Source organism: Fusarium flagelliforme, assembly GCF_020744385.1.
Source record: "Fusarium flagelliforme strain FIESC 12 MPI-CAGE-AA-0113 chromosome Unknown B0J16scaffold_8, whole genome shotgun sequence".
NCBI lineage: Eukaryota > Fungi > Ascomycota > Sordariomycetes > Hypocreales > Nectriaceae > Fusarium > Fusarium flagelliforme.
Window position 1 is genome coordinate 1,876,940 of NW_025763510.1, and position 12,421 is coordinate 1,889,360.

General features: G+C 47.9%; 6 protein-coding genes across 6 annotated transcripts; 5 read left to right on the forward strand and 1 right to left on the reverse strand.

Annotated features, from left to right (window-relative positions):
* The first annotated feature begins 487 nt into the window (after positions 1-487).
* On the forward strand, positions 488-2,292 carry B0J16DRAFT_350757 (uncharacterized protein). Its single transcript, XM_046129087.1, has 2 exons — positions 488-880; positions 932-2,292. Exons 1-2 carry the CDS (start codon positions 838-840, stop codon positions 2,140-2,142), a joined length of 1,254 nt encoding a protein of 417 aa, XP_045978059.1. The 5' UTR covers positions 488-837; the 3' UTR covers positions 2,143-2,292.
* A 92-nt stretch (positions 2,293-2,384) lies between these two features.
* B0J16DRAFT_196334 (general substrate transporter) lies at positions 2,385-4,373 on the forward strand. The gene is made up of 3 exons (XM_046122883.1): positions 2,385-2,635; positions 2,691-3,478; positions 3,530-4,373. Exons 1-3 carry the CDS (start codon positions 2,461-2,463, stop codon positions 4,139-4,141), a joined length of 1,575 nt encoding a protein of 524 aa, XP_045978060.1. The 5' UTR covers positions 2,385-2,460; the 3' UTR covers positions 4,142-4,373.
* A 1,455-nt stretch (positions 4,374-5,828) lies between these two features.
* B0J16DRAFT_325216 (major facilitator superfamily domain-containing protein) lies at positions 5,829-7,773 on the forward strand (the record flags this gene model as incomplete). Its single annotated transcript, XM_046125871.1, has 2 exons — positions 5,829-7,267; positions 7,317-7,773. 2 exons carry the CDS (start codon positions 5,829-5,831, stop codon positions 7,771-7,773), a joined length of 1,896 nt encoding a protein of 631 aa, XP_045978061.1.
* Positions 7,774-8,229: 456 nt separating this feature from the next.
* Positions 8,230-9,596, forward strand: B0J16DRAFT_376329 (uncharacterized protein; the record flags this gene model as incomplete). The annotated part of the gene is made up of 1 exon (XM_046130756.1): positions 8,230-9,596. The coding sequence occupies one exon, from the start codon at positions 8,230-8,232 to the stop codon at positions 9,460-9,462; it is 1,233 nt and encodes a 410-aa protein (XP_045978062.1). The 3' UTR covers positions 9,463-9,596.
* A 597-nt stretch (positions 9,597-10,193) lies between these two features.
* Positions 10,194-11,061, forward strand: B0J16DRAFT_350761 (uncharacterized protein). Its single transcript, XM_046129088.1, has one exon. The coding sequence runs from the start codon at positions 10,272-10,274 to the stop codon at positions 10,965-10,967; it is 696 nt and encodes a 231-aa protein (XP_045978063.1). The 5' UTR covers positions 10,194-10,271; the 3' UTR covers positions 10,968-11,061.
* A 16-nt stretch (positions 11,062-11,077) lies between these two features.
* B0J16DRAFT_406097 (uncharacterized protein) lies at positions 11,078-12,092 on the reverse strand (the record flags this gene model as incomplete). The annotated part of the gene is made up of 3 exons (XM_046132935.1): positions 11,078-11,431; positions 11,489-11,665; positions 11,727-12,092. The coding sequence occupies 3 exons, from the start codon at positions 12,090-12,092 to the stop codon at positions 11,078-11,080; spliced, it is 897 nt and encodes a 298-aa protein (XP_045978064.1).
* Positions 12,093-12,421: the final 329 nt, after the last annotated feature.

The window sequence follows — 12,421 nt, forward strand, 5'->3', positions numbered from 1 at the left end:
GGAGGCTTTCTGATTGAAGTCTGACCAGGAACGGACTATTTGGGCAATATCCAACTTACACGACTACCTTGCCTGGCTTACAACAAGCGGGAACGGACTTTTACTCCAACTTCCTACTCCGGCTGTTGAATATTACATCAAGTTGACCCAACGTGAGAGTGACAGATTGGAGAATATGCTATTTTTGGCACTACAACCATTCCATCATCACTGTCAATCAGTATTAGAAGACTTGGCTGCTCAGAGCACATGTGACAAAACATGTGAATAAGTTGATGCTACTCCGGGCCTCCTAGGGCATTTTCTCTTTGCATTCTAAGCATACAGTACAGGCCAACATGGCGGGATACACGGCGCCGAGCATCTGCCATTGATACTAGCACATATTGCTATGATAGCGGACCCCGCGGACATCTGTCTGGTTATCATTAAAAACTAGATTAAGCGGCCTTGTGGGAAAGATGCAACGTTGACTTGTAGGACTTACACTGTTGGGTGGCTGTCATCCTATTTACAGCACAGCCAGCACGTCGAATAGAATGCCAGAAGTGGCTTAACGCGGGTTCAGCTGGGCTGAACTTTGAAGCCGCTTCACCCGTCGGGGTTCATCGAGACTCCTTCAGCTCCGGTTGTGAGCTAATGATGGATACTGTGTTTGTCTGGAAACCAAGCCACCACAATGAAGCAACGTGGTTATGGTTATAGGAGCCAACTGTATTTAAACGACGAGACTGCCCAGTCATCAACAACTATGATGTCCCATTATCTCCCATTCAACAGGATCACAGCCAGACTCCTCTACTTATACCACATACCTCTTAAACAAACAATTCAAAGATGGGCAACCGAAAGATAGCAATCATTGGCGCAGGTCCAGCTGGTACGAGACATCCAGTCAAGCAAGAATGCTCCCACTAACATGGATATCTAGGATGCTTGTTAGCAAGGCTTCTTCACCTGGCAGGCACAGAAGTCACTGTCTTTGAAGGAGAGGCTCATTCAAACTTCCGATCCCAAGGAGGTACTCTGGATCTACACACAGCCACAGGTCTTGCAGCTCTCAAAGAAGCACAGGTCTTTGACGAGTTTCTCAAGCACGCTCGCTATGACGGCCAGTACATGGCCATCGTAGACAAAAATTTGGAATATCATCTCGTGAAGACCGCAGTCGGCAAATACAACAAGATTGAAGAACGGCCCGAGATTGATCGTTCTAGCCTCAGAGAAATACTATCAAAGTCACTGCCTGAGGGCATGATCAAATGGGGTTACCATCTCAAGAAGATTGAGGGCCGAAGTCTTGTTTTCAACCACACCACTGTCAATGGATTCGATCTTATTGTTGGCGCAGACGGCGCGTGGAGCAAAGTACGAAAGGAGATTGATCCAAGCCTCGTTCCAGAGTTTGCAGGCATCGGAATGCATGAGCTGGAAATCACAGACGCTGAAAACAACGCCCCAGATCTGTACAAGCTTGTGAATCGAGGAAGCATCTTTGCCAGCACCGATGGCAACCGCACATCTATCCAACAGATGGGCGACGGCAGTTTGAATATATACTGCAGTTTCGTCACCGACAATCCGGACTGGTACAAGCCAGAGAACTGCGACTACAACCCCCATGATTTGAAGGAGACAACACAGACGTTACTTGAGACAAAGTATAAGGATTGGGACCCTCGACTCAAACAAGCAATCGAATTATCCAATGGCCGTTGCAATCCACGTTCACTCCATATGCTTCCCGTCGGTAGCAAATGGGAGCATAAGCAGGGCCTAACTCTTATTGGAGACGCCGCCCATCTCATGACACCTTATGCTGGTGAAGGTGTAAACCTGGCTCTTGACGATGCGATGCGACTTGCAAAGATTATCAATGAGGTGGCGGACAAAGATGACCAAGAACTGGACGAGGCGATCAAGAGTTTCGAGGAATACATGTTTGAACGCGTCGGTCCAGTCCAACAACTCACATGGGATTTATTGCGAGACTGGATGTATACGCCTGGAGCACCAAAAACTGTCATGGCAAAGTCTATGAGCAGACATGTGAGGCATCGACTGCCATGGGCGCTTCAACCGGTTGGAGTTGCGGCTGTGCATGGTTACTTCTTTTTGAAGAACATGCACTTGGTTAGTTAAAGGATATCGCGGTATAGGTTTAATGGAGAATGGAGTGTAAGAATAAATTACTGGTTGGTATGGATGTCGGAACTGTCGGTAGTTATTATTGGTAGCTGTTAGTGAGATACTTTTACTTTATACAAGCCACGAATGATAACATAAGTATCCCCTTGACTAGCATCAATTGTAGATGTGCCATGTGACCAGGGGTGCTGATCATCCATCATAAGAACCCCGGATCCACGATTCTCCCTCCCTCATGACCACTCACCATAGCCTCGTGGAATTGCATTGAGGCAATCCGCACGAACGCTACGGCTACTGTATCGCGATACGATGGATAGCTCCCAAGCGCCGCTGATTGCCGGCCATGGCGACGAAGAAGAGGAGCTCGAATATGATTCTGCCCAAGGGTCCCCCATCGAAGCGGGCAAGACGGGGAGCGGAATGCCTAGTGTATTTGTCTTGGCATTGACTTTCGCTGCTGGTATCAGTGGTTTACTATTTGGATGTATGTATCTATTGTGCGTGATACTCGTCGAGTTTGTGCTGACAAGAACCTGCAGATGACACAGGAGTCGTATCCGCTACCCTCGTTTCAATAGGAACATCGCTCTCGAACCGTGAACTAACCTCGATGGATAAATCGATCATTACTTCTTCCACGTCGCTCTTCGCACTTATAATATCGCCCTTTTCATCCGTTCTCGCCGATCGACTCGGACGCAAACACGTTATCCTCTACGCCGACATTCTCTTCATCGCGGGCGCCCTATTACAAGCATGGAGCTCTACGGTTCCGATCATGGTCGCAGGGCGATGCATTATCGGCGCTGGAGTCGGCGCTGCCAGCTTCGTTGTGCCGTTGTACATTGCTGAAGTGGCGCCAGCTGCGCATCGAGGGCGCCTGGTAACGCTAAACATTATGTTTATTACCTTGGGACAGGTCATTGCGTATATCGTTGGATGGGCTTTCTCGACCTATGGCTCTCAAGCCACAGGATGGCGATGGATGGTTGGCCTAGGTGCCTTGCCCGCGATTATACAAGGAGGCATGATTGCTTTTATGCCCGAGACACCTCGATGGCTAGTCAAGGTTGGTAGATCCAGCACAGCCAAGGAGGTTATTCGACGGGTCAATGGTGACGCATTGCAACACAATGCAGATGCAGTTATCAAGGAGATTGAGCTTGAAGTACGAGAGGAGCAGGAGGCGCAACGATTGCGTGATCATCAGGCATCCAGCCGTTGGAAGTGGCTTGGTGGATGGGAAACTCTCGTCAGTGAAGGAAGAAACCGCAGGGCCTTGGCTATCGCATGCCTACTTCAAGGGCTGCAACAGCTTTGTGGCTTCGTGAGTAACCCAAATGACTACAATTTCTACAAATGGCTAATAATGTCACAGAACTCTCTAATGTACTTTTCTGCGACCATCTTCACAGTCATCGGCTTCCAGAGCCCTACCCTTACCTCGATGGTGGTCGCCGTTACAAATTTCCTTGGGACAGTTGCTGCGCTGGGACTTGTTGATCGCATTGGCCGAAGGAGAGTTCTCCTATACTCGATCCCTTTCATGATGGTTGGCCTGTTGATGTCGGCTTACGGGTTCTCATTCCTTTCGCTAGCAGCCGGAGTCAACACAGCCCCCGAGGAACCCCCTGCTACTGCGGGACACGAGATGGCGGCCCTCACCATCCTTGTGAGCATCATGGTCTATGTAGCCGCGTACGCGCTGGGTCTCGGTAACGTCCCCTGGATGCAAAGCGAGTTATTCCCATTGGCGGTTCGATCGCTCGGTAGCGGTGTAGCAACGGCGACAAGCTGGGCCGCCAATTTCGTTGTTGGTTTGACGTTCTTGCCATTGATGGACCTGCTGAGCCCGTCTTGGACATTCGTATTGTATGCGATCATCTGCGGTGGAGGATACTTCTTGGTGTGGCGCATCTATCCCGAGACGGCGGGCTTGAGTCTTGAAGAAGCGACGGCTTTGCTGGACGACGGTTGGGGCGTTCGATAGTGCATCCTGATTTAGTAAATAGAAACATCATGATATATACAAACCCAGTTATCTTTCGGAATTTACATCGAAACGATAGGAATATTCGTTTGCTTGGCCGTAGTTCCGAGAGTGTTCCGTGGGTAACAAGACGGAAACTCGGAAAGGTGACGACCGGGTTATACACGGTAAAGCACGGCTTGTCGAGCAAGGAAATAAACAGAAACGAAGACAAAGACAAAGAAAAGCACGGGAATTGGAAGTGAGTGAGGATGGGAATCGCTGTGGCCGAAAAAGTTACATCACCGTGCATGTCTAAGCTTGTTCGAGAAGCTTAAAGGTGGGACCACTTCGGCATCACACTCGGCCGGCTCCCTCCATTGGCTGGGGCCATTTTGGTGATTTGCGCACTGAAGCGAAATACGATAGGATGAAATGCGTGTAAGATAAGGAGGATTCTGTTGATGGTGGTGAAAGAATAGAAGATGTCAGCAAAAGAACCCGCAAGCATTACGATAACCGGATATTACTGCAGGGACCATTCAACGGTTAGACGGTTAACAGTCAAAATCCAAGACATCAAGTTCATGCTGTATCCATGGTTCATACAGCTCAGGGGCATCTTGTCAATAAACGACTTGGTCCATGCTGCAAATAAATCTTGAATTCCCCATTGATACCGTAGATGGATCTAGGGGGCCATCAGGGGCAAGGGAACCTTTGAAGCCCAAATATGGAGACGGTCAGTCACTGGCTTGAGAAAAAGAAGATTGGAATTGAGATAGTATCCATGCACGGCAATTCGGCCCAAGACACAGAGATCGATTGATTCATCTGATTTGTTTTTGTCGTTATTGTCTTGCTTACCAAGATGATCCGCAAGCACGGTGCATTCTATCACTAAGCTGGCCGCATCAAACGCCCTAACTGATCAATAATCGTTGGAAGGGAGCAAGCTGGAGCGGATATAGCGTCCATCAATCGGATATAAGACTCAGCTGCAGCTGTAGAGACTCACTGATAGTGACTGCAGGCAGGTAGGCGCTCGGACCTTGTCTAGGCTGTGCGGCGCCGTGCCGAACGTGGGTGCCGAAGAATTAGTGGATCCTTGTCCCGGAGCAAAGAATTTTTCTCTCGTGGTTGCCAGGGTTTGGGTCGTTGACTGACCTCGTTCCTCGGTGGTAACGTTAGTAATGAATGGATCTCTGGTTTCATTTCTCGGCCAAGAGATTGGCACTAGGAATCGAGTGGACTCATTGTACCTCGTCTAAGTCGATTACTTATACATGGCATCACCCCTTGATCATGACTTCTCTTTTCGCCTCTTGTTTCTCTAGTTCTTGAGAAAATAGAGAATCTCTTTTCAGCGTGTTAATTCGAGTCAATTCCCTTCTCTTTCTTACCTACATATTCCTGACTCGAACTTGACTTGTCTGTCTTACTTGACCCTTTTCGTACTGGCTAAAGCTAGCGTCGCGATTGAATCCGTCTCGCCTTTTCCCGACGAACCAGCCATTATCGGGTTTTAGCGTCATAGTTGGCTACGCTGCAGCTTATAACAAGAACCAGACAGAAGGACTAAAGAGGTTATATACTGGATACATTCCGCCCACCTCTTTTTCTCTGCTTAATTTGCAATACCTTTCCGCATCGCCATTGCTCTAATACAATACGCCTACTTGATTGAACATCAGAACCTACACCAACGATGACGGGGAATATCGTCGACCAGGAGCTGCTGGACGCTGAGCGCGCAGCATCTCCTCAGCGTTACCAACAGCGCGACAGTGCTGAAATCGAGCGAGTCATCTCCAACTCTACCGTCTCATCTTCTTCCTCCGAGAACTCAGCCCGTCGACGAAGCCGCTCCATCGGTCAATACAACAGCATCAGCCGTGTCTCGACCCAAAACGACCTTGAGCGCCATCCCACTGCACTCAGCCGAATCCAAACCGCCCGCAGTCAGCACAATGCCACTGTCGGAGGTAGTCTGCGATCCCGAACTGCTTCGCGCGCTTCAAGAAAACCTCTGCCCAACTTTGGTGCTGGAAAACCTTATCCACCTCCCTTGCCTGAGCAGGAGCAGTATGTTGTCGAGTTCGATGGACCCAATGATCCTCTGCACTCGCAGAATTGGCCATTGAAGAAGAAGCTTATTACTGCTGCAGTTTTGGGTTTCACCACTATGACATCTGCCTTCACATCCTCCATTTTCTCTGCTGCCACTATGGTTGTTTCTGCAGAGTACAATGTTGGCAATGAAGTTGGTCTGTTGGGAACTACTTTCTACGTGCTTGGCTTTGCTTTCGGACCTTCTCTTTGGGCTCCTCTGTCTGAGTTGAAAGGACGTCGTCTGCCGATTCTCATCTCAATCTTTGGTTTCTCCGTCTTTTCAATTGGTTGTGCTACTGGCAAGGATATTCAGACCATTCTGCTCTGTCGGTTCTTTAGTGGTTTCTTTGGTGCTTGTCCTCTTGCTGTCGTTGCGGCTGTCTTCTCCGACATGTTCGACAACCGTACTCGAGGTACTGCCATCACTCTGTTCTCCATGTCCGTCTTCACGGGTCCTCTTCTCGCCCCCTTCATTGGTGGTTTCATCGTTGAATCCCACCTTGGCTGGCGCTGGACTGAGTATCTCGCCTCCATCATGGGTTTCACTGCTCTTATTCTCGACGTCATCTTCTTGGAGGAGACTTACCCTCCTGTCATTCTCATCGCCAAGGCGGCTGATCTGCGTCGTCGCACTAAGAACTGGGGTATTCACGCCAAGCAGGAGGAAATTGAGGTTGACTTCAAGGAGCTTGTGCAGAAGAACTTTTCTCGACCTCTGCGTCTGCTCTTTACTGAGCCCATTATTCTCTTGCTCTCCATCTACATGAGTTTCATCTATGGTCTTCTCTACCTTTTCCTTACCGCCTACCCTCTTGTCTTTGTCGGTGTTCACGGCTTCAGCTCTGGCCAGTCTGGTCTCTGCTTCTTCGGTATGATCATTGGTCAGCTCATTGCTGGTGCCTCGGTCATTGCTATGCAGCCCTGGTACATCCGCAAGCTTGAAGCCAACAATGGCATTCCTATTCCCGAATGGCGACTTCCAAACGTCATGGCTGGTGGTGTCTCCTTTACCATTGGTATCTTCTGGTTTGGATGGTAAGTTACCCGCAAACACTTTGATCAAATAAATATTAACCCCTACCAGGACTGGATACACTTCCAACATTCACTGGATTGTTCCCGCTTTGAGTGGCCTTTTCACCGGCTTTGGTCTCATGTCCATCTTCCTTCAGGCTCTCAACTACCTCGTCGATGCCTATCTCATGTTTGCCGCCTCCGCCATTGCTGGTAACACCTTCCTCCGATCTCTTTGCGGCGCCGGTTTCCCTCTATTTGCTCGCCAAATGTTTGATGGCATGGGCATTCAATATGCCGCCACTCTTCTCGGCTGTGTTGCTGCCGTGCTTGCGCCCATTCCCTTCATCTTCTACCGATATGGTGCCAAGATTCGCGCGAAGAGCAAGTATGCTCCCACTGCTCCTCCTGCCCCTGGATCTGGTTCTTCCGCCGAGGAGGATGAGAAGGAGACCGGGAACGAGACTGCTTTGGCGGCTGTCAGATCTCGACGTGACAGCGTTGGCAGCAGGAAGGAGACCGCTTAAATCCCACTACCATCTTTGTTTACATGTTTTGCTAGTTTGACGACTGGTACCGATATCTGATGACGTTATTGCATCATCTACCCTGAAAGCAAGGCGTTTTTCTTTTGACTTGGGCTTGTTAGATGATGATGGTGTAGCGCGTTTGCACAAAAAGTTATTTGTTTTTAGATACCACGTTAGGAAATTTGCCCCAGATTATATGTACTTGCTCATGAGATGAGACGGCTATGGAACGTTTTGTTTTCATGTAATACTCTAATTAATATAAACATACTAAACTTGTAAAAGTCTCAATTCCCAGAACAAACAGTCCAGTGAAGCAAGGAGGAGGAAGTGAATGGATGGTTGCCTGTGTCTGCAGTATAAATATTGCTCTTTTAGAAGCTGAAGATCGACTCGGTCTTGCTTCTCGACCTGAAAACTCAACTGTCACGAAGGTCATTGATCAACCTCATCATGCCGCCCCGCCATTCAAACATCTGGTTACCCTCCAGGCGAAAGAATCCTTCCTTCAACCAATTCTCTATTTTTTCTTTCACGGGTGACGCGGCAGACCGCGTGTTCCATACCCTCGAACTTGCACAGCAGATCGTGTACGGGCTGGAGCTTGGTGATTTCTTTAGAGCTTTGCCTATCACCAAGGAGTTATGGGAGAGCAAGGTACCAGACCGTGTCTGGATCGACCATCTCAAGCGCCTGGGATATCCGGACTATGTCATTCGCAATACTTCACATTGTCTACGGACATGCTGTCTATCCATCAGTCAGGCTGCTGTGGCCATTGGTGATGGCGTTCCTCCTGTATCAAAACGAATCAAGATGGAAACAATCCGAAATAAACACTACCTATATTCGAAGTGTGAACAAGATACGGAACCTCCTTTCGTACTTCAATCTTCTGATGATGGAGAAACAGATCTCTATATTCTTGACGGCGACGATTTGAAGCTTATCAAGAGCGATGTACTCGCACCGCCATTCCACCGAATGTTCAATGGCTCTCACATTCTGGCAAGGGAAAACAACGAATCCTTTGTTCAGCGCAAATTGCAGGATTGGTCTTTGACGGCCACGTATTTTGACCAAGTTTCTTCTGAAGAAAGCTATCCAAGAAGAGATTGGCACTTTTACGATAAGTTCGTTGTCAGCACGTACCTACTCCCCGGAGACAGTGAAGAGGAAATGAATCTCATGATCGAATTTTGGGACAAACAAGCCCGGAAACGTGGAGAGTCAATCTTCCATGTAACCGACTTATATTCTGAGAATTACCCCAATACCTTGCCCAGGTTTGAAGACGGTTCCTATGACATGAAGCAACTCCTCAGTCCTCGTCCCTGGCCTGGTTGTATGCATTACTTTTCGGATCAAGCCAACCACTATTTGACATATGGGAACCAAAACAGTATCAAATCATGGGACGTGGAAACCCTGGAGGTGACATTTGAACGCAGCCTATCAGTTGAGGACAAGAAGGAGCGCGGATGCTCTCTTGCCGTGGAAGACGGTATTATATTCTTGCGCGACAAGTCATTGCCGGAAGGGACCACTTGTGGGTGGGCAGTAAACGGAAAACGTATATCTAATACGGTTGCTGAGAGGCTCGCGCCGTCAGCTCTTGATCCCCCTGAATGGCGGCGCACCAGGATTTATTTGCGTTCATCGGATCGTTCACCACCCCCCTGCTGACATACATTGATGGAAGGCGTGTATATCTTGGTAGCGGCCGTCGTTGTGGTACACTTTATGATAGATTCCTGTTTACTATTAGTCTAGGCATAGACTCTACAAGACAGTGTACATGTTGGGCGATGGAGATTTGTACGAAGGAAGGGGAGATGGTCAACTCAACGCGTCTGGCAATCCAGGAAAGCTATACCTGGTTCGTTGATATCCTCGGACGGCTAGTGATAATGTATCAAGACGCAGATGGACACATTGAAGAATGGGAAATGATAGATTTCCGGGGAGTACAGACGTGAGAAAGACAGAACGAAAGGGTCTGTTATGTCAGATCTCAGAATGGATTGTACCTACTTATAGGCTTACAAGAAATTGATGCGTATTTGCCCATCCGTGTCCCGTTTACTGTCACAATATGCTCACAATACTGCTTCATCTCCTCTGAGTTTTTGTTAGGACATAAGAGTAAACTCGCCTTCCAAGCTTCAACAGAGAAAGTAAACTACACAGCAAGAATAAATTAGTCTAATTGTTTCTTATCCTTGAATCTTTCCAACCCAAGTAGTAATTCTTATGAGTGTATTGTTTCTTATTGACAGAGGTAGGTCTTATACAATGAAGTGGTCTAGCCAGATTGGGTGTGGTGTGCACAGACTTGAAGCGAGCCCCTGTTCAATAATTTTGTCAGCCATGACTCGACCTAATTTGAAATCTGCTTAATCTCATCTCACTCCCCATTTCTTCTTCCTACATAAACAGAATCTCAGCCCTACAAGGCTCATCCCTCAAGCCACTCTCGTTAAAAAAGGGAAGCCATGGAGCTGACCTCATTCCTCCAAGTGGCCGCCTTCACTCTCTTGGCGGCCCTCCCAACCGTTCACGCCGGCACCACTTACTACGATATCCCCTGGAACATGACAGCCGGCGAAACTTACAACGTTACAATCAACCAGAAAGTCGAATCGGGCTCTGAAAATGCAAGGACGGCTGATGCTTATCGCGTCTATCTCGCCTTGACGCCGCCTGGATGGGGCACAGGAGCTTCATGCTGGCTCCAATATCTAATCCCTGTGGCCGAAACACAAGTCAACATTACTATCCCCCCAGACGTGGTTCCTGATAAGACACGCATTCAATTATCAACTGCCCTTGTCAATTCGAAGCGTCCTCGTAATCCAAAGACCGGGTATGATTACAGTGGGAGGTCGATCATTCTAGGGGCGAATGGGACTTGGGGCAAGGCCGAGTTGGATGGACGGAGCATGGGCAATGCTGATGAAGTTTCATGTGTGGCCTATAGCTGTGTCAGGGATTGCTATGATCAGTATTGGAAGGGAGATAAGGATGATGACACGTTTTATGAGAAATCCCATGCTTGTTCGCAGGCTTGTACAAAGGATTTGAACCCATCATTATCAAATGCCGTATCTCTGAACGGGGTGTCGATTCAGAACGTTCTGACAGTAGGAATGGTCGTTGGTTTTGTTCACTTAATAGCTGGTGCATTTTAAAGACTTGGATTTTGATCATCTCATAATAGATTTAGAAAACCAATAATTAGACTAATGATAAGCTGATCGGAAAATCAACTCTACTATTCTGCAGACTTCGAGCCACTGCTTCAGTTCTTATACAAAGCTCGCAAAGCGTCCACCAATTCCTGCTCTCCCACAACAGTATTCTCGTCATACTTAATATCCTTACCAATAACCCCATCTCCCAAGCTAGCAACTGTCATCTCCTTAAACTCCTCGGCGTGAGCTTCCGGGACAATCTGCTTCCAATAATCGAGCAGTTGATCCTTCTCAACAAGCTTTAATTCAACCTTCTTTCCCGTGATTTCCTCCACAACCTCTTTGAGATCAGTAGCACCGTAAGCTCGTGGGCCGAATAAGTTATAGTAATGTGGGCTTGGCTTGGCGGGTGACGAGAGGAGGGAGTTGACGCAGCTTGAGGCTATGTCTTTGAGTCCGACCTGGAGCGTTATATCAGTATTGATTTTCTTCGTCTCTACTCTGAAGTGGTCACTTACCATGGGAATCTTATAGTCAATGGGTGTAATCCAGGAGTATATGGTAGGGTTATCTTCTTTTGCAACGTCAAGAAGAGGCGCAAAGTCCTCGAAGAAATAGATCGGTCTGGTAATTATAACCTCTGGCACAGCATCTTTCAAAATTTCATCCGAAATATGGTTCAGGCACAAGACGCCCTGAGAAAGAGACACGGTCAGCGTGTCGCTTAAGCATATGAGAATGGTTTCATGTACTTACGATACCGCTAGAGTTATGGGATCCAATAGCGGACAGGATAAGAAGTCTCTTGACGTTTGCTTTCTTCAGAGCATTCTTCACGTTGGTAGCGGTCCGAGTTGCCCATTCTGCTTGGTCTGTTCCATCCAAGATAGGAGGTGGGATGTAAAAGACGGCGTTTGAGCCTGTAAAATCAAGGCTATCACCATCTCCAACATCACCTTTCACGGCTTCAAAGTTTGAATTCTTGAGGAACTCGGATGGTGCTTTGGCTGGATCTCGATAAATAGCCCTAACAGAAGGCTTGCTATCAGAGGACAAGAGAGCGCGGATTGTTTCTCGACCAGCCTTGGTTGAGGCTGGGAGGACGGTGATGTGAGGAGACATGTTTGTGGTGTTGATAGGTTGATGTTTAACTGTGTAGATGAATTGATCTGATATCAAGTCTTGGGTGGACGAAGAGAGTGACTTATATAGGAATTCTCTTGACCTAGAGTATCTGAGAATCTTATGTCAGATCTCAAAAGAAAACATTCGAAGTGACTAGTTAGACTACACGATCCTTCGCAGAACAAGAAATCAAGTTGATGCGGACAAAGGCGGAGTTTGAAAGTCCGAATCAGCGAGAGTCCGAAAGGATTCAGCTGAAACTCATCATGGTCTTGGCCTTGTGGATCTCGGATAAGCATAAATTCGATGTAGATCTGCAGGCTTAC

What these genes read in the sequence shown, in the direction of transcription:
- B0J16DRAFT_350757 (XM_046129087.1), top strand. Translation starts at nt 838, where the DNA reads ATGGGCAACCGAAAGATAGCAATCATTGGCGCAGGTCCAGCTG. An exon ending in CATTGGCGCAGGTCCAGCTG is followed by an intron (nt 881 to 931) that starts GTACGAGACATC and finishes ATGGATATCTAG; the next exon opens with GATGCTTGTTAGCAAGGCTT.
- B0J16DRAFT_196334 (XM_046122883.1), top strand. Translation starts at nt 2,461, where the DNA reads ATGGATAGCTCCCAAGCGCCGCTGATTGCCGGCCATGGCGACGAAGAA. An exon ending in CAGTGGTTTACTATTTGGAT is followed by an intron (nt 2,636 to 2,690) that starts GTATGTATCTAT and finishes AAGAACCTGCAG; the next exon opens with ATGACACAGGAGTCGTATCC. An exon ending in TGCAACAGCTTTGTGGCTTC is followed by an intron (nt 3,479 to 3,529) that starts GTGAGTAACCCA and finishes ATAATGTCACAG; the next exon opens with AACTCTCTAATGTACTTTTC.
- B0J16DRAFT_350761 (XM_046129088.1), top strand. Translation starts at nt 10,272, where the DNA reads ATGGAGCTGACCTCATTCCTCCAAGTGGCCGCCTTCACTCTCTTGGCG.